Source organism: Ammospiza caudacuta, chromosome Z (assembly GCF_027887145.1).
Source record: "Ammospiza caudacuta isolate bAmmCau1 chromosome Z, bAmmCau1.pri, whole genome shotgun sequence".
Lineage (NCBI taxonomy): Eukaryota > Metazoa > Chordata > Aves > Passeriformes > Passerellidae > Ammospiza > Ammospiza caudacuta.
Window position 1 is genome coordinate 68,840,074 of NC_080632.1, and position 26,840 is coordinate 68,866,913.

At 38.3% G+C, this 26,840-nt stretch overlaps 1 protein-coding gene across 2 annotated transcripts in view; it reads right to left on the reverse strand.

The window, feature by feature from the left end:
* The window catches only part of FAM172A (family with sequence similarity 172 member A), a 254,890-nt gene that overhangs the window by 92,804 nt on the left and 135,246 nt on the right, over positions 1-26,840 (reverse strand). For both annotated transcript variants that reach the window (XM_058823809.1, XM_058823810.1), the window contains exon 8: positions 9,306-9,425. In XM_058823809.1, coding sequence (XP_058679792.1) covers positions 9,306-9,425 — 120 coding nt within the window. The remainder of the gene's footprint in view (positions 1-9,305; positions 9,426-26,840) is intronic.

The following is a 26,840-nucleotide window of genomic DNA, read 5'->3' on the forward strand; positions in this document are numbered from 1 at the left end:
CACTGAGTCAGCAGGAAATTTCTAGCCAGATATTGGGATAGATGCCAAATATGGCTTTATTTAATATCTTCATTAATTATCTGGAATTAATTAAATTTGCAGGTGACATTAAAGTGGGACAAACCACCAAGAGAAGTAAGGCATGAAAGAAATACAAAACAAGCTTCCAAGATTCATAGACCTGTAGCACAAAAGGGATTGTTATTACAATCCAGTTTGTCATCCTGCGCAACAAGGGCCACAACACAGCTAGATTTAATTAGGAAGACTGTGAGATAATATTGTTTGGGGGGGTGTTGGGAGGAAATAATCTACTACATTCACATTTAGTACATTTAGTATCACTGGGGAAGGGAAAATTGAGAGCACGAAAAGACTTTGAGAGATACATGAACATTAGCAGGTACTAAATTCAAAGAAACTTTAGAAAAACCAAATCTAGTACCACTTAGGTTGCATTGACCAAAATGCTGCATAGCAGAACAAAGATACTGAAGTTCAACCCGAACTAATGTTAACTGCACCTAGAATACTAAGTTCAATCCTCAGCATACTGTCAAAGAAATGCTGATCAATAGAACTGAATTCAGATAGGCATAAAAAATAAATTTAAAAAAATACAGCAGCTAGTTACACAAGCTGAGCTACAAAAAACAAGAGGATGAAAATATGAGAACAATTGCTAATGATCAAAAAACTCCTCATGCAGAAACCTAAATGTTCACTGCGTAATGTATGGATTTTTAAATGATGCAAAGAAGTTACAAAAATATAAAATTACTGAGATGAACTCTAGAAAAATTTCTGCAAAGAAATGCATAAAGTGCTGTTCCTTTGACCACCAAATCCCACAGGCAACAAATATGTATTTCCAAGTAACTGGATTTTCTAGTAACCCTAACTTTCACTCATTTCCAGTTCTTTTTTATTTCATAATTAACAAGCCAACTTTGGTGTCAAATTAGAAACTTAATATGAACGGTAGAATGAGACAAAAAAGTAATGATAGGTGGTGCCAACAATTACTAGTCAGTATAAAATTCCAGGAAACATTGTCCTTTTCCTTTTGTAAAGAAGTGGGGAAGGGACACATGCACAGCTAGCTGCAGATCATGGCCTGAGCTCAATGAACATGAGATACCAGATTAGCAAATGACTAAGAGAAGCAAAACACAATGAGGCTGAGCATATTGTCTACGGCAAAGTAACAAGGAGTGATGAATATTCCAAACATGTCTGTTCTGGAAGTGGTCAATGCTCAGCCTTTAACTGCTGCCATCCTCTACTATCATCCAGCAGCGAGGCTAGCAGGGCTTCAGATGAACTGAGGAAGGGAATGCCTATATGGCATTTACAGTAAACCACCAAAAAATTTAAAAGGACACACAGCTATGATACTATGAGCTGTATTGCAATCGTTTATCATTCCTCTGCCTCTTCCCATTAAAGCATCCTTCCGGATTGCAAGTTCTTTAGGACAAGGCATTGCTATGTGATTCCTTCCTACTGCAACACAAACAGATAATGACAATAAATGCTAGCATGTGAACTAATGATGCCAGTGTATGCTTGTCAGTTTATTTATTTAGGCTGAGTGGCCTAAAATGTTTATCTGCTCTGTGTTAGAATGGGCAATATATGCATACAAATGCATATATGTGTACGCACACACACACACACACACACACACACTCTCACACACTCACACACACTCTTTATATATCAGAAAACCCAAATACGATCAAGAAGTTGTTTCCAGTACAGCAAACACTGACATGCATATTTCAGTATTTTTTTGCTCAATCCACCATTTAATTTCCTTATGGTTGCAAACTCTCACCACAGGATCTGCTATGCCTGTTGCTTTCTACCTCAAGCTTGTGCATTTCAAAAAGCACTAGCAAAAAAAGAGTCCACTCTTTCCAAAAACAAGTCTGCTCCCCAATTCCTGTTATTCAAGGTCAATGGGACAAACCTGGTTGTGTGTACAGATTAGGGAACGAGAGGTCGGAGAGCAGTGCTATGGAAAGGGACCTGGGTGTCCTGGTCAATGGCAAGCTGAACATTAGTCAGCAGTACCTTGGCAGCCGGCATTCAGCCATCCAGACAAGGGAGGGGACTGTCCTGCTCTGCTCTGTACTGGGGCAGCCTCACCTCGAGTGCTGGGGGCCGTTTTGGCACCAGTATATAAGAAAGATATAAAGCTATTAGAGATCATCCACAGTATGGTAATGACGATGATAAAGGGCCTTGAGGGGAAGCCATATGAGGAGTGTCTGAGATCACTTGGTCTGTTCTCCTGGAGGAGACTGAGGGGAAACCTCACTGTGGTCTTCAACATCCTCAGGAGGGGATGAGGAGGAACCTCTTCAATTTTATGACCAGTGACAGGATCTGAGCAAATGGCAGAAAGCTGAGGAAGGGGAGATTTCATTTGGGTATGAGGATCTCTTTGCATAGAGATTGGTTGGGCAATGGAATAGGCTCCCAGGGAAGTGGTCACAGCACCAAGCCTGACAGAACTCAAGAAGCGTAGGGATAACATTCTCAGGGACATGTTGTGATTCTTGGGGCATCCTATGCCAGGAGTTGGACTTGATGATCCTGATGTGTCCCTTCCATTTCAGCATATACTTTGATTCTATGATTCTAACTAAAGAGGAAGGGAAAAAGTTGTTTGCCAACACTGGTATTAGAGGTTTGACTGGTTTTGGTTAAAACTCAGCTATTCCAGTGGAGTGAGCCTCGAGTCAGAGTAGCATAGAGTCCAGACAAATTAATCCAAAAGTAGTCAAATTATTCATGGCTGAAAATATGCACCTGCATATGATGTCTTTCACAGGAACACAGACTCCTGGGTCACACCAAGAACCAAGAGTCTCAGCAAATTACTCACATAACTCTTGCCACGTGTGGGTCATGACTGGCAGCAGCTTTGCCTCAGTCCTTTTCCCAAGCAAGACTTCCTAATCCAATGGTGAGAGACCTAACTCCACCCTAAATTTATTCATGACCAGTTTTGATCCATTTGTTCCTGTGCTGACATTGTTCTTTGGCTTATAAGACTCTCCCTCCCTGCTGTTTATTCTCCTGATGTATTTGCTGAGTGCTACCAATCCTTCTAAGCTTTCCTTTACCAGCCTGAACAAGCCATGCTTTTAAGCTCAGTTTCTGCAGTAAATACAAAGCAGATGCTGAACCTTCTCTTTCTAGACATAGCTACTGAAGTTAACATAAGAGGACTAGCAATTAACATGGCTCTTTTTAAGGCTCATAAGCCTTAAAAGCATGTAGTATCTCTATGGCTTATGACAGCTAGGATCTGTCCATGCTGGCACCATGTCACAGCAGGTCTGAGGATCCTTCATTGTTTCTGGCAAAATATGCTTTCCATTGACTCAAGTGTATGAACACCTCCTCCCCATATCTTTTCCTTGACTTAATATTTACTTAATATTCCCCAATGTGTCAAATTACCTCAGATAAATCACCGCAGCAAGCTGGACAGCATTAATACTCCCCTTCTTGGGACAGAAAGAGCAAAAACATCACAGTATCATATCTGACTCTTGTTATGTTACCTGGTCATTCACTTACAGCCAGTGGCAATGAAGCCAGTTGTCCAAGGGTTTCTCCAGCCCCGCTGTTCTCTGTTGATAAGGTCACTCTTTGTGTACAAATGCAGATGACTGACTAGTCAACACCTAACTGTCCTGGCATAGAACATAACTTTCTATTACTGCAGAAATTCTACTTCTGAGTACTCCATCACTTAATGCCAGGATCCAATTTCAGGAGCACATAGTTAATTTGTGTGCCCACATCAGTAACAGGAATACTAAAAAAAATCAGCATCAAGGCTAGAGACCCTATTCCTGTCCAATCCTTTTTTATACAACTGACCACTGGTTCCTCCATTAGCTTCTCTTGTCCACCCTCATTTCTCATTTGATCTTTTTCAGATGAACAAGTACTTCTCCAAGAAGGAGAACAAAGGATAGTTGAAATAAATAACCAAACAGAATCAAGATATCATTTTTGCTTTCAGACTTGTTTTTCTGAATGTGAGCACTAAATTAGACCAGCTTCAAAAATATGCTATTGTAAGTGCCCAACACAGACAAATCTAAGCCCTAAATCAGGTAGGGTTGAGTGAGATGACTTGTCTAAAGACTGGACATACAAGCCAAGTCCCCATAAACCTTCAAGACAGCATCCCACACTGCTCTCCGAACTGAAATTCAACATCTAAAGTGTCTTTTTTCCTTTTTTCTTTTTCCCTCCCCCACAAATCTCACAAAGCTTTAAAGCACAGCGGTATTTTGCTTTTGTCTTTACAATAAGTATCCTGGTCACTGAGGTGTTTTCCTTCACAGCTCTCTACTTCCAGCTCTTTCCCATGCTTCCTACAGCCATCACAGATCTTATGTTATCTCTACCACACATCAGTAGACATATTTCGATTTAACATGTCATCCAGGGGAATTAAGAATTGCATGTCCACAGTACCCATCATCAATTTTCCAGGCAAACTGAATTAAAAAATAAGTAGATATATTTATATAAGAATTTATAAAAAGCCAAATATAACAAACCATTCAGTCTGAGACTTCAGGAAATTAAATTAATGAAAAACTAATGACAGGTTCACAGCCTAGCCATTAAGTTTCTTAGATTGCATTTTGTTTGTGCCAGAATAATGATGCAGCCTCAGAGACTCACAGGTAGCTCAGCAGGTACCTGTCTACCATCATTATTTTGGCACCTATCAGTGCCAGTCAGGGCCAGGCCCTTGCCATACTCAGCACAATACAGCAAAATGAAGTGGCAACATATTGCAGAGAGGATCTCAAAATGATGGACCAAGAATATTTCAAATTGCCAAAATTTGCAGATTTGATGGAATTAGAAGTCTACAGTACATACAGTAATTTGAACAGTGTGTTTTAAGAGCTCTCATTGTAAAAAAGCTTGCTAAAAGGACACCCTCTCCCCATTTCACCTACACCTTTGTGCAAATTATCAATACATACACCCAATATTTTAGCCAAAAGAACCATAATGAGTAGTTTATACCTGCCTTATACCTGAAGAATTCCTTCTTCTAATTATTACATTCCTGTGTGTAGTTCGTATTTCCACAACAGTATGAATGATGTAGGATGGAGATACTATTAATGATTCTCACAATTTTATCATTATTCCCATGATATTTGATATTTTTTTAAAAGATAGTGTTTAACTAATTGAAACAAAAAAAAGCTGTAACTCTAGTTATAAGATTATTAGGAAATAACTGAAAATGCAGGGGTCTCAGAAATATAGGAAGCAAACAGCAGAAGTGTTCTGCAAAGATTCTTCTGTGTGGGTCTTTCATGCAGGCAATGACAAGGAAAAACATTATTTTTAAAGCAAAATAATTGTAAACCCATAAAATTTGGCAAGAAAACTCAAAGGAGGCGTTGTACCAGAAACTTCTTATTTTCTGTAAACTAAATATAAAATTGACTCCATCAACTTGAAATTCTCACTTTCTGTTAAATTTCATAAAATTATTATAAGCTTGGAGTTGGGAAAGTTCCACAATTTACCATCAAGTAAAGCAAACTGATTCTCAAAATAAATCCCTGACTATACTATGCAAGGGATAAGAAAATTAAGAAGCTGAGATATGTTCACGAATCATGGCTTGAGTTTTTCAAAATCAGTAATAAACAATTAGCAAAACACAATGACCCAACAATTATTTTTAGTGCTGTGCATTCAAAAGTAATTTACATGCAGATATTATCACATGCATGCTTTATTTCAAACCGCAATTACACAAAGTTTAATTTAGTAAATATTAAGATACATTCTAACATATGGCTTATGATTTACCATTTGTAATTCAACCTATAAACAACAGAACAATAAAACTTAGTACATTTATTGGTGAAACTTTATTTTCCACACATTTTAATCACTTTTAGTTATTCCCCTAGTAATCTATGACACAAGAAGGTACAGAAAGTGTGTGCCTATGTTGCAGTAAAAGTTTTTGTGTATTTGAGTATGATATTGCAGACTCACCCTATTTGTCTTAATATCCTGCAAACACAGACATGAGAAAATGTAGATCAAAAAGCTGCAAAGATCAATAAAATTTTTACTTTAAGTGGCATGTATTTGAAAATTGCAGCCAAGCCTTACCTGTTTGTTTAATGAAGGATTTCCAAAAGTCAACCTTATTTTCATGGTGACAAGAGATTTGGAATGAAGAACAAAATTTGGACAACAAAGTTTTGTAAATAAAAAGAATCCTCCTTTTATATCAATTTCATATGTGATGGTTGTATCTGCTCTCTTTCACTATGTGTTTCCCATCAAAGCGCATCCCAATCAAGGGACAAGGCAGAGCAGCACTGCCTTTCTTATCCTACCTCCCTCAGCAGCCTCAGACAAAGGAGCACCTGCATGGGTACTGCCTGTGGAAGGCTGAATATTGTTCTCTGCCTGTTCCTGGGAGAGCAGTAGCTGCTTCCACACAATGGTATGAACGTCTATGAACAAGACTTTGCCTAATATCAGCTTTCATTGGGTTTTTCTGTTTAAGGCCAGAACATCCTGTTTTCATCAGGAGCCTTACACCACGATGAAGTGGCAAGCTGTAGCTGAAATGACTGCAAGCCATCATGAGAGACCTCACAGCACTGAACATGGAAAGTTGACTAAGAAGATATTAATTAAAACCACATTTTTTAAAATATATTTTTGCTTGTTTTCTTTTTCCCTGCAGGCAAAATAAAATTCAGAGGGCTGAGGCAGAAACCTTCACTCGAAATTAAAGCCATATGCTTCACACTGCTCTCCTGTAAGAGGCACAAATGCAGAAGGAGCAGCTGTGCAACAGGTTTCCATAACAACTGTAACCTACAATTTCATGAATCAGTTAACCCAAAAACTTGCAAAGGAAGTGTAGAGGTGGTACAGTTGCTATATGGTGTAGCTGCTCTATCAACCTCATCATCACCCCCACATGAATCAGAGAAGAAAGTGAACCGATTGAAAATTTATTTGTCATAAGACAGTAATTGCCCATCAGCTGCTCTTTTTCTTTTTGGAGCTCATTGCAATTACTAAATGCCGTATGGGTATAAAGTTTAAGAGAAAGGAGATGATAACAAAATAAAACCTTACAAATGAATATTGTGATGAAATAGTTCAAGGTTTATTTCAATTATATGTTGTTCAGTGTATGAATTATTTAATCAAACTGCTTTTAGCAGTAGCCAAATATCAAACTACCTCTTTGATTTTTTAGAAAAACATTGAGTTGCATTAAAAATATATTTCAAGTCTAGTTTTGCGTGACAGATATGTGATGTGTCAATGGATATGTATTATATTCCTCCTCTCAGGCATGCATCTCCTGCAGAGACAGCAGACTACAGAAGCTGACCCTTACTGAGAGCATCTTGTCTTTCTGACAAAGATACTTCTTAACTTCTTACTTACTGGTTGCTTCCTGCAATTGATAAAAATTTTTGCTCAGCTTGTGATAACTTCACAGGCCCTGAGCACCCTGACCCTGGAAACCCCAAGGTCAGAAGTCAAGTCCTGCTCTGAAACATCAGTGTGCTTCATATTAAAGTGGAACAAAAGTGAAGAAATATCCACCAGTGTGACAAGAAAAACAGGGAAAATGGGAATGACACCTTGGTCATCTGTTACCCAGGCCACCTCAAGCCATTGTCTGAAATGGGATGGAAAAACTCTCCAAGCCTCCTTCAAGTCAGCACTCTGAGAAAAGTCTCCAGTTGCCCTCTGCTTTGTGTCTCTGAGCATCTGGTGACCAAAACAAAACCTACAGAAATTCTGCCAAATATTTACTTTGGACCCACAAGTCGCACCAGAATAACCTGGGCTGAAACACAAAGCAGGTGAAACCCACAAATCAGGAAAGCCAAGACAGAACAATTGCTCCCTAACGTTCATGACATTTCAAGAGCAACAGGCACATGCAATGCAACACATCTTTTGCCCATAGATGAGGTTACAGAAAGAGTTATTCACCTTCAAGGTGAATATTCACTTCAAAATTTAGTTTTGAGACTATTCATTGAGAAGGTAATAAAACACATGTGAAAAATTATCAATTCTCAAATGATCTTCAGATCAGGAAAATGAACTGTTTCTCACGTCTCAAACCTGTACACATCATGTGTATTTTGCACACACTCTTCCAGGACCTCAGAGACAATGAAAATGGCATCAATTTCAACAACAAAAAAGGGGGGTTTAGGAAAATCTCAAGTTCTTAAAATAATATCAGTGGCTATTGTCTGGATTGTTATTGCTACTTGGAGCAATGTAAGACTAAAACCAACATGCTCATGGCATGCTTTTTCTTAATGAAGTCACTCATCTCATGTTCAGGCAGGAAACACCTTAATCAACTTTAAGTTAGATTAAACGAATGTGTTGTAGACAAAAGATGTACATATATGTCTGCTGTTTCCTGTGTCTATAAAACCAGTTCTAACGCTCTGCAATTTAACTTTCCACAATAAACAGGACCCTTACTTTTGTGTAGTTTTCTTCAATAAAACATATCGGGATTACTCTACTGTTTAAAAATCATATGAAGAGACTGTAGCTACACTGACAGAATGATACACAAGTTTAACAGGCAGCTTGGTATACCAGATGGGGTCGAGAGATCTGCCTTTAGAGAAAAGAGTGAAAAACTGACAAACTAGATGTTCAGCAGTTTCAGCACCAGATGTAGAACAGCTTTACACTGAGCAAAGTTTTTCCCACCTTATATCGCTACAGAGCCTAATAAATGGGAAAACAGAAGTCCTTCCAGCAAGTTCTCCAGATCTTTGTAGAAAAACTGCAAAAACTGAATAAAACTGCCATATTTCTCTGCACATTCTGTTCCAATCTATATACAAAAAGCTGCATTTGTGTCTGTGACTTTGCTTCAAAACTGTTCTTATATGTCCTTAGTCTCATATGCCCCCAGGTCTTTCTGCCCCACCGCAGAAACTGGTGCCTTTCAGCACATAGTCTGGACAAGAAAGATGCAGCATGTTCTGTTTCCCCACAGTCTTTCAGGTTCATGCACACTTGGGACCTTACTATCTATCTCAAAACTAGAAAAGATACAGCGACCTTCTGGCTGCAAAGAAATCCTGACCAACCTGTACATGACCACTGGCATCTGTTTCTACCAAGCTACTTTCAATAAGATGATCACAAAGAATGTAGAAATCTGTGACAGTCTTGAGAAAAGACAGCAATAGAGAATTCACACTTACCAACTCTACAAAGGCAAGTCCACCATAACTGTGAGCAACAAAAAATACATTCTCTGCAGCTGACTGGGAAATAAAATGGTCCCAAACATAAATCGCATGTTCTTCAGGAGAGCCATTATCCTGCAGAAAGAAATAATGTTTGTGACAATTATCTTTTAAAAAATGGCAATTCTGTCTAAAAACGTGTTCCTATATGTTAGAATGTTTTGTTAAAATAAAGATTAAATGAATGCACACTAGAGTATCAAAAAGAGAACTGATCCTTTTGTCTAAATAAAGGCAGTAAAACTGTTGCTTTCTGAGCATACTTGAGTAAGTGTAACAAAATTATGCATCTGCAAAATTTTACGTAAATACCATGACAACAATTCTGCTAAACAGAGCCATTCATAGGAATTACGAGTCATAGCTCAGATTTTCATTCTTTTGACAACTCTTTCGTCAAATGTTTGTTCACTGAGGGTTTGTTTAAATTACTTGTGCCTTAGATTGGTAAATAAAAAGAGGTAAGAACATAAATATAAATGAATATAAATACATAATTGTAGAACAATTTTGGTTGGTAAAGACCTGTAATTTCAATTTTTACTTTTTTTCATACTATGAGGCACTGGAAACTTGAACTAAGATTAAAATTATGGTATTTGCAACTACTCTTTCAAACTTACTTTTTGTGACTGTAGACTATGAGATATGGTGCAAAGAAAACAACTCTTGACTGGTGGCAGCCATTACTTTGGAGTTTTTCGTAGCTAGGGGACCATGTTTTCTTACTATTGAATAGGATTTTGTCAAAGTCAGCCAGTGTAAGAGTCACAGAAGGCACTAGAGAGACACACATTGATTTTAGTGCAGTCTCATCAAAACTCACGGTTGTGTACCTGTATCCTCGAGGCTCTTGGAAAGAACTATACCCTTCTAGTTTTCCCTTTTTCTTGGGTTCTTGAGGTCATAACTACAAATTTGTTATAGTCTCAGGCAACAAGAATAAGATGCTCTGCTAGGCACCCTGTTCTGCCAGCATTTCACACAACCAGGATAACAATGTTGGCTCTTTCCAGACTCTTGAATGCCAGAAAGAGCTGATCAGTCAAGGTAATGTAATTTCCTAAAGTTTGCGTCCCTTTTCCCTTTGGTTGGTGCCAGTAACAACTTCATATCCTTATCTCACTCTGACACAGACAAGAAAAGCCTGGTTTCCGTAGGAGAAAGAAAGCACAAACCAGTAAAAGCCACTGGTAATCAGAAGCTGCTAATTATACAGTGTGAATTATTGAAATTTATCAAGAATGTTGAGGTGATCTAGATCTCAATTCCATTCTGCAACTAGTTTTGGGGATTTAAGTTCTTGTGTTTAAAATCAGTGGGAAGAGACATACCTAAATAATGTGGTTGATTCTGGCTTTTATTTCTATTCCCATACCCTGTTTTCTAAGAGTTAGTAAGAGTGAGATGGCAACAAATATTTTATGGATCCCGACTCAAAGTTTTTAGAATAATGATTCTGCTTCAGCAGCAGTCATTTTAAGACAGAAAAATCTGAGTTTCTTCTTCTCCTGGACAGATTCTGCTCTTTATTGACTATGACAGAATGTAGTTTTAACTAATTCTGTATCACCTATTGTAAACTACCTCAGTATAGGAAAGGATTTATTTCAAAACAGTTTGTTGCTGTTTTAAAATTTGATTGTATAGATCTGCACAGAAAGTAAAGACTCCTCCCTTTGTGAGGAATGAGGGAAATTTTTTAGAAGAAATTACATAAAGAAAATATGATTGACAAACCAGTTATTAAGATAAAGCTGAAGGACAACTTGAACAGGAGTTTCCTATCCAAAAGTGATGTGCTCTATAATCTGTACGGAAAAAAAGTACATTAAAACACTGAGAAAGTTTCAGAATGACTGATTTATCTAAAAGATTTATCTTAGTTATGTACACAGGAGGTACTTATTTTTCAATAATAATGTTGGCATTTATACTTTTAACAGCAATTTTTGTATAGATGCTCAATGCTGTTTAAACAATCTGAGAAAAAGAGGACTTTTTTTCTGCATACTATAGCATTTTCAGGTTACTTTGGATTTATTATTTGAGACACTGCTAGTAAAAGCATACCATTTTAAGTTCCACAAGACTAAGACATCAGAAGCAAAAGATGGGCTGAGTTCAGAAGCAAAAAGCTTCTGAACTCAACCAAAAAAGCTTTCACCAATCAAAGCATAACCAGTGGTCTAGTAAACTAAATTAATAACTCCACAGCTTCACAGTCTAGTATAAAGATTCAACAGGATTCTATAAATGCAAAAAGAAATGAGCTAGAATGAGTTAAATATAGACTGTCACTTCCTTTATTACCAGTTTAAAAAAAAAAACCATCAAGTGTCAGGATAAACTGGGTTGCTGTACACTCTGCTAAAACCCTAAATAAGGTAAGAAAAGCACATATGTGTAAGGAGTCTGGAGGAGTCCTAAATGCTTAGAAGAAAAGCCCTTTCTTCAGAGCATCTGCTCATTTTTCTCCCTTGTAACTAGCCTATATTACAAACACCTCAGACCTGGCTCCAGGTGTGTACATGGAATATCCAGCTGAAGGAGCAGTACACAGCTGATCTCCTTAGGATTTCAAATTGCACTGGGTCTCTGAGGTTTATCCTCTACTGCCTGGCTTGGATTAAATTATAAAACAGGATGCTGCATTTTCAGCATGAAAGGTGACAGTCTCAGGCAGCTGTTACTTTCTGTAACTTCACTGAAGCTAAACTGAATGCACTTATATAGAACATTGTTAAGTTATTTGATAGAGAGGGGGTCTTCCAGTCAGAGTTTACATAATTATCTACACAAGTGTACAGAAATGAATGGACATTAGCCTGGAAAAATCACACTATATACCTCAAAAGGCACCTTAGGCTGAATGCATTCTTGTTTGTGAAACAGACTGAGCTGGAGACGTGCAGGAAAACTTGAACTTCGACTTCCCACTGTGAAAGCTGGTCACCTACAGCAGGTAATTCTATATCAAAATAAGTGGTCTGGTTCTTTGGAGTTGTCGGTCTCCATCCCTCTGAAAACCCTTCCTCTTGATCATTATATATACAATTAGACATGAAGGGAAGAAAAGATTAAAACTGTATGATGTGAAAAGGCCCTAGTGCAATGTTTATGCAATGCAAAGCAATCCAAACAAGGCTACTCCTGGGCCATCCATTGGACAGAAACGTGGAGGTAGTGAACTCATATTTTGGTCTGCCATTTTTTCCAGCATGGCTAGTGATAGGAGTTGAAAGGTATATAACATTTTAATAGTTGGAGCCATTAGGTATACAGAGATAAGCGTATGCACACTGTGAATACAATATGACATTCTGTTGCATTCAAAAAACAGGTTAAATTTACCAATGTAATATCACAGTCATTAATTGTTAAATACCAGGTTGGAGTGATGCAGCAATTGAAGCCTTATCAACTCTGCCAGATCCTAACACCTAGACATTGCAAGGTCTGCAGTTATGATGGACTACCTGAGTCGATAACACATGGAATTGTCTAAACAACATTTGCATATTTGTGTAATTATTTCCTAAGGTTAATTAGCTCCTGCAAAGCAGCTTGCCCTTTGAGACTGCTTACTGTGACAGGTTCACGTATTTTGTGTTTCAGTGCCAAATTTTACTTATTTCTTTGTTTTTTCCTTTTTTATTTTTTTCCCTCCGAAGTAGCCTGTTGCCAGAAAGTCATAGGCCTTGAGGCCTTGAATCTGGAGGCATTGAACCACTATTAGCTTTACTGAGGCAGAGCAGCTCAGATCCCCATCCTGAACTTCTAATACATCAAAATAAAAAAAGTCACATAAAGAAAAAAAATAAAGACTACAACATTAAGTTTTCAGATCTGGTAACCTTCTACTTTCAGGGATTTTTTTAAATCAAGAAGTAGGAATCACATTTTTCTGAGACAAGGGAAAGCACACAAATAGGGAAATATGCCATACAGCTTTTAAAGAATTTATTTGAAGGTGATTTCTCTAATTACCATTTATCACAGCAAAACAATTTCTCCTTCTAGCTTGATAAGCTACTACAAACAAGTATGGTACATGAGTTAAATATGGGAGAACAGAATTGCGCACTGGTGCGCACTGGCTGGGAGGCCAGAAGGATACAGAAGGCTCTGATCTCCTGTCCCTGGAGATGCTAGATCTTACCCACCAGTAATATCTTGACAGTTGTGCACAGCTTGTCCCATTGCCTCAAGGAGCCTTGATGCAGGTAAACTTTTGCAATTCACCCCAACCCTTCCAAAAAATCATGACACTTAAATTCATATAAGTATAAAAATACCCTGTTACAACAGCACCTTTCATGAGTCCTAAATGATGCCTATCACCTGTTGCATTTTTCTCACTCATTTTGCAAACATTTGCCTTACATGAGACAAAAACTTTTTCACTAGGGAGAACAAAATGAAACTATACGATGGGTTACTACCACCAGAGCAGCTCCAAAATTTCCATGCAGGACGTGGTCTAAGAGGCTTTTGTCATGGTTCAGGAATGTTACTCCCTAATTTAGTGATACCCCCAACCAAGACTAATCCAAACCAGACACTGCTCCTCCCACTGCTCTTCTGCTCTTTGTGTCTGGTGGGAGACACAAGAGACAGAGGTTATGGGTTGAAATAAGAAGAATTTACGGGAAACAGTAATGAAATAAGAAAAAAACCAGTAACAGTAACACTCAATAAGAAAGGTACAGAAAAAAGAGGGTGATTTACAGGCAAAAAATGCTCATGAGCCCAAGCTGACCCAGTGTGACCCACAAATGAACAAAATGGCAGACAGATCCTTTTCACTCATGCTCTTCTTCCTGACCACAAGCCATTCCCCTTCCTTCTGGGAAGCATTTCTGCCCTGACAGTGACAAGAGGTGATACAGAATAATAATCTAGACATGCCACATGGCTCCTGACTCCGTCCTCTCACAGTTACTGTGAAAAAATTAGCTGTCCTGGCTGAGAACCAGGATAGCTTCAAGGGCAATAAAGCTGAAACACAAGCAAAAAAACCAGCCAGTATGTGATTTTTCCCCCATAGCAAAGACAGTGGCTATGGCATTACAACCACAGAGGAGGATTAAAGAGAGGATATAAACTGAAAGCAGGAAAGGAAGTATGCACTTCGTATTAATATATTTCTGCAGCATGCGTACATGAAGATAAGACTTGAAAGTGTCTAGACCAGGACATTTAACCAGATTTTGACTTTAACTGAGAAATTCCAGTGTATTAGGAAGCATCCCATCTACCTGAAAATCTTTTTTACCTTTTCAATCACAGAGTTGAGAGAATTCTTGAACAGTTATTTGGGAAAGGTTCCCTACTACAATACAAGAGGTGATCCCAGGAGACAGCGGGGATCTTTTATTAACAGTAAGAATTGTATTTCTGCTTTACTTACTGACAAAAGGCAATGCTAATCTGTATGCTACATAGATGGAGCTATGTAAAAATGAAGATGGGTTGGCTCTTTCACAATTCTTACATAACTGGGCTTTCAGGAAGCATGGCTTTCAGGAACCATGCCATAGCAGTATCTTCTGTACAGGTGCAATTGCAGCTGTGTGAAACCAGACAAAAGGATGCTGCAGAAACAAGCACCAAGACCATCTCAGCAGCAAAGCAGTTGTGAGTGGGGGAGATAGTGGAGGAAAAAGTGACAAGGGAGGCAAATTATACCAAATCTTAAATCTGACATGTATCTGAAATTCAGTTTAGCAGGTCATGTAAAGAACATAGGAAAGCAAGGATGATGAAGACTGGGCAGTGAGTCAACCAAGTTATTTTAGTTGCTGTGTCCTGAGTGAGACAACTTAATAGAAAATAAGAGAAGAGATGAAACCATAGACAGTTGATGCTCTGGCCTTGAAAGTCTGAATAGAGGACACATTTCTTTCCTCCCTTATGGGCTCTGCATGGATTTTACTTGCATACTTTGCCATATTAAAACCACAATATTCAGCAGGATTTGATCAGCTGTGCAGAGTGGGTTCATGGTCACCAATGTCTGGTGTAGCTCTATGAAACACAGAACATTGTATCTGCATTGCTTCAATACTAAAATCATGTAAATGCATGAGTGATGTTATTTTATTCAGCATCTGTATTCAGAAATTACTTACTTATGACTTTAGCAGGGATTGAATCATGAATCTTCAGATGTAAAAATGCCATACTCTTGCACTTGCGTGAAGAAGGGGTGAAATAAAAATTGTACTATCTTTTTAAGGGCACTTTCTGAGGTAGGGGCAACATACATACTCTGGCAGCAGGCAGCAGCCAGTTTTGAGACAGAAGGAGTGACCAGGTATCACAACAGCTGAGTCTGGTCATTTGTGGAGTTGCAGGATACAAATAGCACAGCCAAGGTTGTTACCTGGCACACGCCTTCAGAAAGCAATATGGGAAAGTGACTTGAAGGTTTTTTTTTTGTATTACAGATCTCAGTTTATTCCCAAATCTATTTGAGATGTCTCTGTTTCAATTTTTTCTACCTATTTTGTGAATTGGGCTGGTCATGGAAGTGCTCCCCATATTGCTTATGAAGACCCTTATGAAGTAATGTTGTATGCACAGAGTCAGCAGCACAAAGGAAGACCAGAAATCTTACATTTTTCAATTAAATGTTCATGATACTGAGTTAAAGATAGTCCCACCACCAAAACTGCCAACAATTTATCAGGAAAGCTTGCAATCTCAACAGTCCTGCTAAAACAAGAAGTATTCCATGAAACATGCAACATTTGGCATATCAAATAGCCAAATAAAAGATGTAAATCAAAAATGCATTCGGTGGACTGATACAAAATTTAAATTTCCTCCACCAGGCCAGAGGGGATGAAGAGCTGGTTTGGGACGAAGTGGTGATAATGTGGGATGACATTCATGGCATGACAAAGCATTTTGCTATGGTACAACTTTTGAGATTATGCTTAAAATTACAAGTTTTAGCTAATGCAAGACTGATGTCTAACCATGGTTTTTATGCTTTGTGTTTGGGCTCCTCCCCAGGGCTCCTGCTCTCCCTAGCTCCCACCACAATTACCACTGAAGATGACTTCAGATCCTGTCCCACTTTCCCCACTTCAAACGCAAACTGGGCTTTCCCTGGTGAGAGTGGTCAGGAAATAAAATTCAGACTTATGCTATATATATATATATATGTGCAACAGAGCAAGCTTGGATCCTAACATGCTAGGGCTAGGGCAGCAGGAGGGAGTTACTTTTCTGCTTTATACTCCAGCTTTATGGCACACAAGAGAAAAAAAAAAAAAAAAAAGGCAACTCCAAGACAGAGCATTTTCTCCAAAAGCATTTTTCCAGCTAAACCCTCAATCACTACAGTTTCGAACTAAAAACCTAAAGCAACTTCTGGATTAAAAAACCCCAAACCACTCTCATCTCCTGTTTCCAAGGTGCTCCAATCACCTCTGCCTGGTGAGGAACAAGCTGGAAATCAAAACACTTTCCACTCTCTTGACCACAGGCCCTGCCCCCAAGCCTTCACTTAAAATATTTCAACAGTTCTGAAACCTGCTCAGCAATGCCCTGAAACCACAGAGCAACACAGTCAGTGCCCACAACCGCTCTCCAGAGAGGTGCCAGTGGTCTCAGCTGCATTACTGCCTCACTGGTTTAATACTATACTTCCTTTTTGGCAAATGTGGGACTTCATAGGAGGCCTTCAGAGCACCACCATGTCAGAAGCATGTAGATGTTACATGATATATAAGCATTTTTAGGAGGCTGGTGTTGCACATGGAATTTCTTATATTTGCATTGGAACTGAGAGTTAAACAGGGTGAGTTTGGAATGGATCTGTGCAAAAATAAAGAAAGCAGCAAACGTTATCTATGTCCTTCACTCTGCAGTGACTCAGCCTCTCTGCATGGCAAATACCTTCTGCTTCTCTGTTCAAATGCTCTCCTTACTTCTTCAGCTTTTTATTTGGAAATTCAAGTGGCTTTGTAACCTGAAAGGGTTTGCTGTTTACAAAGTAAATCCTGGATTTCAGGCTTAATTAAGTCTCAAATATTATTATATTGTCTGTAATAAAGTATCTGCTTGTCAGCCAGAGTAAGACAATTTTATCAGGCAGTTGTTCAAGTCTGGGTTTTCCCATTGTTACTTCTGTTAGAGTCTGGCAAGTCTTGCCATCACCACCCAACCTGACTTCTAGTAAAGTGCAGGAAAGGAGATCAAAACCAACAAAAAATCAGGCAAAATCAGTTATTCAGTGCTCTTAATTATGACCTTCACCAGTAAGTTAATTAAGAGAAAAACTTAAGTAGACACAAATATGATATTTGGGCATATGATATGTGCCCAAATATTTTTTAGTTTGGGCACAGGAAAATTGCTGACTCACTGAGATGAAAAGTTGCAGGAGAAGAAAATAAATAGGAGGAAGGAGGGTAATTAATCAGAGGAGGTTCTACTTAAGAAAAAAGCCAACTGCTTTCCCTTTTAGCTCTCTGACAGACATCTTGATTTTTGTGTATTTTTTCCCCTTTTCCATATAACTTGCACGGTTCCAGGTGGACTTACACATTCTAATTTAAGTAATAACTACAGCAGTTTGGCCAAAGATATTCCAATTGGTAAAAATACTCAAAGACTGCAAAGCTGCATTTCAGTACTGTTATGGATACCTACATTTTACATTTTTTATGTCTCATTTTACTTTTTTCTTTCCAAACTACTCAATCTCAGGGACTGAGATTCTGCCCACAATGTATTTCTGCCTAAAACATAATAGACCAAAACAAACAATGACTTTTGTATGATCAAATTATGGGAAGAAAAGAGTATTTCCTAAACAAACCATCAGATTTTATCTTCACAGATAACCTCCTTAGGAGCCATGTTTCTGGCAATTAAGAGATTAATTGTGAGAGCAAATAAATAAAAATGAATACAATACTTTTATAAAAAGAACTATCTTCATAAGACACAAAGAGATCATGCCAGTCATTTAACTGATTACACGCATTTTTCTCAACACTAAAAGCAATTCCTTTGGAAATGAATGCACCTGAAACATTCAAAAACTCCCAATGGATGTCATGCAGAACTGTTATTTTTCTATTTCCTATAGTATTCAAAAGCCTATTTATTATCCTGTTCTTTCAATCTGTTTATATGCTGTAATGAGAAACAGATTTTTTTTAAACCATGCTATTGCAAGAAAAATACCATTTTTGCCAAGGAAAATGTAGCTTTCCCCACCACAGGAAACAACGGATCTACACAAACTTGAACACATTTAAGTAAGGCAACAATTTAGTATTTTCATTAACAGCTATGGTTTCAGAACAAACCTCAACTGTAAAATCTCTGTTACAGAGTTTGTATCTTTTGTGCGAATTAAATGAAATGGAATGGCTTTGCTCTGTACTGTTCTTCACTTCTCCATCTCTATTTATTACATTCAAGAGCAGTTATTTAAGTGAAAGAAAGATTTAACAGGCTCAAAGCTATTTTATTTCTCTTAATAAAGACTGCAAAGTGCTCAGTGATTTAAGTAAACTGATATACTACTTAATGCACAGTTACAAAGATTTGGTTAAGTGCCTTAATATGTAGAGGACTATAGTTAATTGTATTTGAAGGAACTGTCATTAGCTTATAATTATCTAAAGACAAACACAATCTGAAATTCAGATTTGAATCTTCTGTTGTTTCTCATTTGAATAAACTGAAAAGTTGAATGTTTAGCTATTTAACCCTGAATTCTGCTTCCTCATTTTCCTGTGCAGATGCACCTCTGTTATTTTTGTTTCATAAAAATGCACCCTAGGAAATGATCTTTCATCCCAATGAGTTGCTACACAACCTCAGAACTTGCCTGTCGTACCTCTGTCTTGAACTCTGTGATTCCCTCGTGTTGATTATTTCATTAAAACAGGCTCTTTTCCACACAGATTAGCAAGGCCATTCAAATTGCAGTAGTGGCGCATCGCAGTCGTCGAAGATCATTAGATATTAGATCAACAGCAATTTTCTTCTAACACATTGCAATTTTTTTTAACAACTCAAAACATCCAATTACATAACAGACAGCTTGGCTGTATTTTAAATTAGCACAGATGCTAAAGCCAGGAAATGTAATTCTCAGGATATCAGAACAAAAGGTTCAAAGTAAAAAAGAATTCTTATAAACCATAAGATTATCAGGACTAGACTGTCACACTGTGACCTTCCTGGCGTCTAGCTAATCTGACAATATTTGGCAGAGCATTGTTTCAAATCAATAACTAATTAACGAAGTACAAAAGAAGTTGTACTGTTTTTGAGCCTCCTTGTTAAAAATGGCTTTTGGTTGCACATGGGCAGAAAGGTCACTTTTATGACATCTTCAGGAGTCTTTCAACACCTTGCCACTGTCAGATTAAATTACTTTTAGCAATTAATTGTCATAAATTAAAACAGAAGCACATTTGTTACAGCAGGTTGTCATAATGACATAGTGAGCAGTTGTTTTGATATGAATTTTTCCCACCGATCCTCTATCATATCTTAATTTTTTTGGTTGACCTAACTGGAAAATTGGAAGCAATCTTGTAACTCAGGTGGCATAGTCCAAACATTGGGTGTCTCATTGAGATTATAGACTGAACAAAAACAGAACAGAAATTCCAGGGATAACTGAAGATCCTGTGAATATGTCTTATATATGTAATCTATGTCTGTTTTGCTGTGTGGGATAAGAAAAACCCTCAAAAATCATATGGATACCACTTTTGTTACTGTTACAAATAGGCCTTGATGCCACATTAATCCATTATTAGAAAACACCATTTGTCTGACATATTTTAAGACAAAGATTAAGTGCATTGGAACACCTGCAGCCTTCCCTCATTCAAACCATTACTTAGTTTTGGAGACAAAGATCTTTATTGAGATTTTTTTTAGTTCCTTTTTTTAAACTCCACTGTATGTCAATGTCCATCTTAAAAATTAGTTCTCTGACATTTATCATCTCAAGCTTGAGTTTGCTAAAAACCATTACAGAGGATGAAAAAAGACAACAATTCTAACAGAAGTTCCCTGGGTAAACAGGAAAAAAGGACAGACTCCATTCTGTGTTGGAGAAGAAAGAGATTGTGCAGAAGAATGGATCTGGGTAACTGCAGGATCTGTCCTTATTGGCGTCAGCATTAATGCTGTAACCCCTATAAGTCTCTGGGTAACTTGTCTCTAGTTCTGGCTGCCCTCTAGAAGCTGATTAACCAGATCTTCAGGCTAACTGAGATACTGGAAGAGCTAGCTCTGACAGTTCTTATAATGAGCAGCAGAGCACTGTTTAACAATCTACGTTGAACATATTTTTCTATTTTTGTTGTTAGGTCTACTACAGAAAATGTTTTTATACAAACATATTCTAAACCTTAAATCTTGTTAAGTAATAAAGATGAAAATGAGTGGTAAGAACTCACAGCTGCCAGGTACCAGGCATCTTAGAAATTCCTGTGACCATGTTCATTCTATCCGAGTGCAATGACCAAACACCCCAGCAGCATGGACTTGTTTGGAGGTCCAGCATTCCCACAAAACTGGACAAAAGTTTCATAAGTAATTTGTAACTCTTCATGAACATGGGCATAGGTGTCAGAGATGAAGAGAAGCAATGTTTCTGTGCAGGGCCTTCAAGGCAACTTGTAGTCAATGCACTGGCCTGTAGCTAAGCTTTGCTAGACAAAGTCTTCTAAGAAGCAGTTGTGTACAGGCTTAATTAAACCACTCTTAGCTAATGCTTTAATAAAGGATGGACTTCTTAATTCTGTCATGTCTATCCACTCCTAAACATGCACTTTGCAAATGCACATGTCACAGGGTGTTTTTAGTCTGAAACTCAAGAACTGCTTTATAGTTGAAAATGAAATCTTGTGGACTCAAATTAGCAAGGTAGACAAAATCCTGATGCAAATATAACAAAAGAGAGGGACTAGGAAGGATGTGGGCACTACTTGTATCCTCCCCATTATTCCAGAATGGCCATGCTAATAACATCTGGACAACATCTGTGAAAAGACTCCTACTGCTGTTCCGGTTGAATGTCCTTCAGGCTAATTCAAGATAACAATCTGTCTTGGGGAAATTCTTGAGCTCTGAAGAAATCATGAATATTTGAATATTTGCTCAACACCCCAGTGTTAAAAATGCCAAGAAATATCAGTGCCTGTATGTAGGGGTTTATATCTTTCAATATGCATTTCTGTAGCAGTACATGTGCAAGATCCCATTGTTTTAACTATGCTGATAGCTTGATAAGCTTCCGGTCTAAATCACCTACCCCTCCTAGTGTGGATGGCCAACCACAACCTCAGTAGTACTAAATGTTCTGAGACAGTGAAATTTGCTTCTCTTCACAATGTCCACAAAGTCTACTCATAGATCAAATACTTCTTTGAGGGCTGAGTTGAAACTTCATAATGTCAAATCACTGAACTACAGCAGCTGGAGAGAACATGTGAGGGTCACTTAGTCTAAAACTATGCTCAGAGTGCTTTCTGCCAGGACTGGTCACAACTGCCATACCTCATACTTTCCAACAAAAGCAAGAAAGTGGGAGCTCCATAGTTCTAGTGTCGCCAAAGTGAAGAAACGTACGTTGTGAAAGCTCCTCAAATCTTGATTTAAAGGGATTTGCACACTCTCCAGAGAAGTGCTGAAGATGACTACAGCACTTTGGACATGAAATAATTTCTGTTACTTCCATGCCATAATATTACCTTTCCAAATTTGTATGCTCTGTGGACCCACAGTACAAGAGAGGCAGGGGTCTTCTTTTGCCATCTGTCTTTGATAGTCTAGCAAAGCTGAACTCTGCCTGGTCACTTTATCTTTGAGCAGAAACAGCTACTATTCATGGTGTTCTTAGAAAATGATGTCACGGTTATTTACCACCAGTGTAACAGAGTAACAATAATGTCTCAACTTCTGCTCCAGTGACAACACAGTTTGGCACCCACCAGAGAAAAATCAATTTATGCATCAGCCAAACTGTAAGTCAGCTAGAGTAGCTCAAAATAGAAAGGGAAAGGAAATGGTAAAAGAACATAATGAATAGCAAACAGCAGAAAAAAGGTATTTAAGACAAGTGGTCTTAAATCAATCAAATGCTGTTATTTAAAGATGTATCACAGCCATAACTCATTTACTCACTTAAGGCAATGCATTCAGAGCCTGCATGCAGTCAGAGCAGCATGCAGCATCTGAAAGCTTGACATAACGCACTGAGGATAACTTCACACACAGTCTTCACTGATAATGGATTTAAAAGATAATCAACAGTTATTAAATGTAAGCCTACCTTTTTTTTGGAACCGGTGCAAGGGACACATGATAAATAACAAAATCCCGTCATCAAATGTGTTTGTTCATTTTTCAAACACGAAAAGAGGAGTAGCTAGAGAAGTGGGAGATGTGCTACAAACTGGAATGTGTGAAGGCAGTGATGCATTCAAGCCTAAGGCCACACCTGGAAATCTTTTGAAATTACTTAGGCAGCCTAAGCTTTGCTAAATTTCTTCATTACTTTATTTGATAAATTCAAAAGAATTCCTCAGCAAACTAGATCCCAAAGATATAAATATCTGTCATCTTAATGTCTACATGCAATTAAAGCTTCTCTTTTCCCAGTTTAAGAACAGAGTAGCTATGACACAGTTAAGTGGTAATTGCCCACTTTTATAGGACATACGCTGAACTGGCAAGATCCATGAAATTAGATTATTCAGTTACACAGCAGGTAGAAAAGACAGGAGATAGGAATGAAGGAACATCTGCAAGGAAACACCAGTCCAAAAGAACACACTGCAGATGCTTATGAAGTACCAGCTGTATTGCCTGAACTAAATAAATTTTAAATCCCTTGCTATATTATATAGCTGGATACTCTGATTAAATCTTTGCTTTTGGGAAAAAGAAAACTTTCCAGTCTCATGTATCCTACGTCTTATAGCCTGCATTAAGTCAGAAGCCATCTTATGGAGTTCAGAGGACGCCAAACATGCAAGAATGTGAGTAGTTTTTGTGTGCTTTGCTGTAGGTAGTGCCTGTGTGCGCACACTTGCACATGTACTTGCATGATAGTTTTCTCATGCCATGTTTTTACTAGAAGTACCAGACAAGAAGATCTCAAAGTGCTGCTTAAGAGCCCAGAAAATCTTTGGTTTCCTCAACACATACAACTCTTGGTAATTCTAAATACACATCAATCTCACTTAGTAGTTTCTCTCCAAGCAGTGCCATCTATTGGGAAAACAAATAAAAATTCAAGTTTTTACTTGAAAATATACAAAAGACACCTCACTGGATATCGACAAATTCATTCTTGCCAAGCACTGATCAAAAAAGACAGAGAAAAAGAATGAGAATCAACTGTTAAACAACAAAAGTGTAGAACAATGAGTCTGAACAGCATGCAGCCCATTCAGGGGAGAAAACCTGCTACCAACACCTCCAACCACAAAAGACAAAGGCATTTTTGATCAGTTTAGAGTCCACTTTTATCCAGAGAGATAGAGAAAAAAACAAGGATTCAGCTGAGAGAGCAATGGGAAAACTTCTCAAAATTTAGATGAATTAATGTCTGGAGATAATTGTAAAATGGACTAGAAATGAATTCTGCCTGGATACTATCAAAATGAAGTTAATGGATCTGAAGTTAGTAACACCTAATTCTGGGGGAGTGCTGATCTGATACGGAGTTCACTAAGACACAGCAAGAACAAAAGGACAAAATGGTCTTCTAAAGACTCCCAATAAAGCATATTTCTTGGCCTGCAGAGTGATGGCAACAAACTGATTAAAAAGATCAACCTTGTTGTTCAAGATAAAAAGAATTCGAAATAACTTCACACAATATATAAATTCACAAAAAGTAAGCATTTTGGTTAGTAAAATCCTTAACTTGTAAAAATTTTAAAATTAAATTAATTAATTGCTATAATTCTTAATTTTCCAAATTTCATCCACCTATGAATTGCAGGCTAGAACCAGCATTTCTTCCTGGGCTGTTTATTCTACATTGTTCCACGCCCCTGTCTCCTCCACTATTTCTAGTCCCCCTGGCAGCTGTCACTGCTGCAGGCAGCCAAACAGCCTACACAGGATCCACTAGATTTAACTTAGTCCCATAAGCTAGAATTCTTTTCCCCCTTCATATTTTTTCCTGAATTTACACTTTGTTTTCTGTAGCAGATCAGGTGAAAAAATCCTTGAACTTACTGTGCATCCTGTACCCCAGCTCCCTGTCTGCTGACATTCAGTTCCTAGACTCCACAAATGTTTTTCTGATCTCCATGCACTGCAGTACAGCCCTCATATCCTCCTCTCTAGAATAAATAAACATATTTAATAAATTAAATAAGTATTTCTAGAGGGATTTGGTGGGGTGGGATGTCTCCAAAGAAAAGGGTTAATTTGCAATAATGCCCTTCATCTTAAGATAGCTACAAATATGTACCTTAGGAACTAATTTTAATCACCTCTCAATATATTAAGTGTCTTATGGCTGACCAAGAAAAATTCATGTGAAGAATATTCAAGTTTTGCAAAAAGGGGTATGCTGCCACTCAAGCTCCTGCTAAATTCCTTCTGCCAATTTTACCAAACACACTGAAACCTAGTAGCAAAACATGCAACTGTGTGTAGAAGGTTAGAGAATATTATCCTTGTTTTTGGATATCAGCCACAATCCTCGCGCTCTGTTAGATAAATGATAAAAGATACCAGCAAAGTGCAATTTGTCCTGGCTCAGAAGACCTAGAAGGTCTTTGCAGTCCTTTGCTGCAGTCAGTCTACAATCAAAACCAGACAATATTAGCGTTCAAGATGTTTGAGTGATTTATTCACTTTTTCCTTCAACAAGTACATCTGCATTCTGCTGAGACAGTTTTCTCCACCATTATCCCACAAACTAGCCACATTTATGAGCCTGAATGCCATCTGAGAGGAAGGAGGACTCTTCTGACTTGTGAGCGAGAATCTTTTTTCAGCACCATGGGAGGACCATACAGCTCATGGTGGAGGAGAAATGGAGCAAGTTGGTTCTTTCTTTTGTAAACTTACATGGCTTGCCTCGCATTTTAGGAGTTGGATCTAACAATGGACGCATATCATTACATGGCAGCATGTAATGGATGTCTGAAAGACACCAAAGCTAGATGGTCCTGATTTATTCATTTTCTTTGATTAAAACATACTTGTGAAATGCAGAACGAAGAGAGGGTATAGCAGAAAGAAGAGCCAGTGGTGTTCTTGAAGAGTTATAGGATTTCCCTTCACTGATTATCTGTGTCTCTGATTTCTCAATCACTCAAGGAAAAGAAGACAAATAAAACTTTCCAGGATTAGTAAATGCAAAATTTACTATAAGAATTCTTTATAATCGCAGGATTATTAAAAATACCTAAGTTAGCTGCTCATGCTAAATGGCCTATGCATAAATTATTGAACACTAGTTTAAATTCTCCGCAGTTTAGCTATTTAATGTAAGATTCCTGTTCATTGTAGTATCTGTAGAATGAAACATGACATACGTATTCTTCCTGATTTACAGAAACTACTGTAAGAACTTAAAGCTCATCTGACCTTTAAGGAGTGATGTGGTAGCCTAACTGCAGGCGCTAAGTGTCATGGTATATGTTTAGCTTCCAGCTGCTGGCCCAGAGTGGTGCAGGTCTCTAGTAGCATAGATTCTGCAAGACCAGATATCTCCAGGTGTTCCTGGAGCACTCAAAATGTCACTACACATTTATGTTCAGCACTTGACCTGTAGTGTCTTTTCAACTCTGAATGCCCAGTGCCCAGCACTACACGGGGCAAGAACAACACCATGGTAGTTTCTAGGCAGTTCTCATGAGCTTTTTACTATCAGCATCTGATTTTGCAGCTGCTTAGAAGTGAGACTTCTCAAGAACATAAGGAAGTAACAGGCTTTAAAAGTGGGCAGAGTAAAACTGTGTGGTGTTTCAGACGTGTACATATAAAGTAACGCTGGCTGTTGTAAAAGGGGAAAAAGAACAGGCATTGTTTGTTGTGCAAGGGGAAACAAAACATCAGCATGAGACTCTAAGGGCTGAAGTCCTGATGCCCACGTTTGCCACCGACCTTCTTTGTGCTGAACATGTCCCTTACCTCTCAGGAGCTGTTTGCCTAGAGCTTGTCATTTTGTCTCCTCTGGTGGAATAAAGAGCTTATTAGCTTTGTCTCAGCAGCAGGCTAATGTAGTCACACAGGCTTTGGACAAGAGCAGGCATGCACCTTGCCAAGTCAGAGGGTAGGTCATTGGCCCAGAGATGGCCACAGGGTGAAACCGGCAGCTGGTGGGACCGTGGCTATGTTGGGAAACAGCTCAATCCTTGGAGTGAAAGAAATCCATGGCTTTGAAAGGTCATCCCACACAAGTGGACACTCTGCCGTGACCTCCAGTCAGGCTGCGTTTCGTGTCAGCCACACTGAACAATGAGC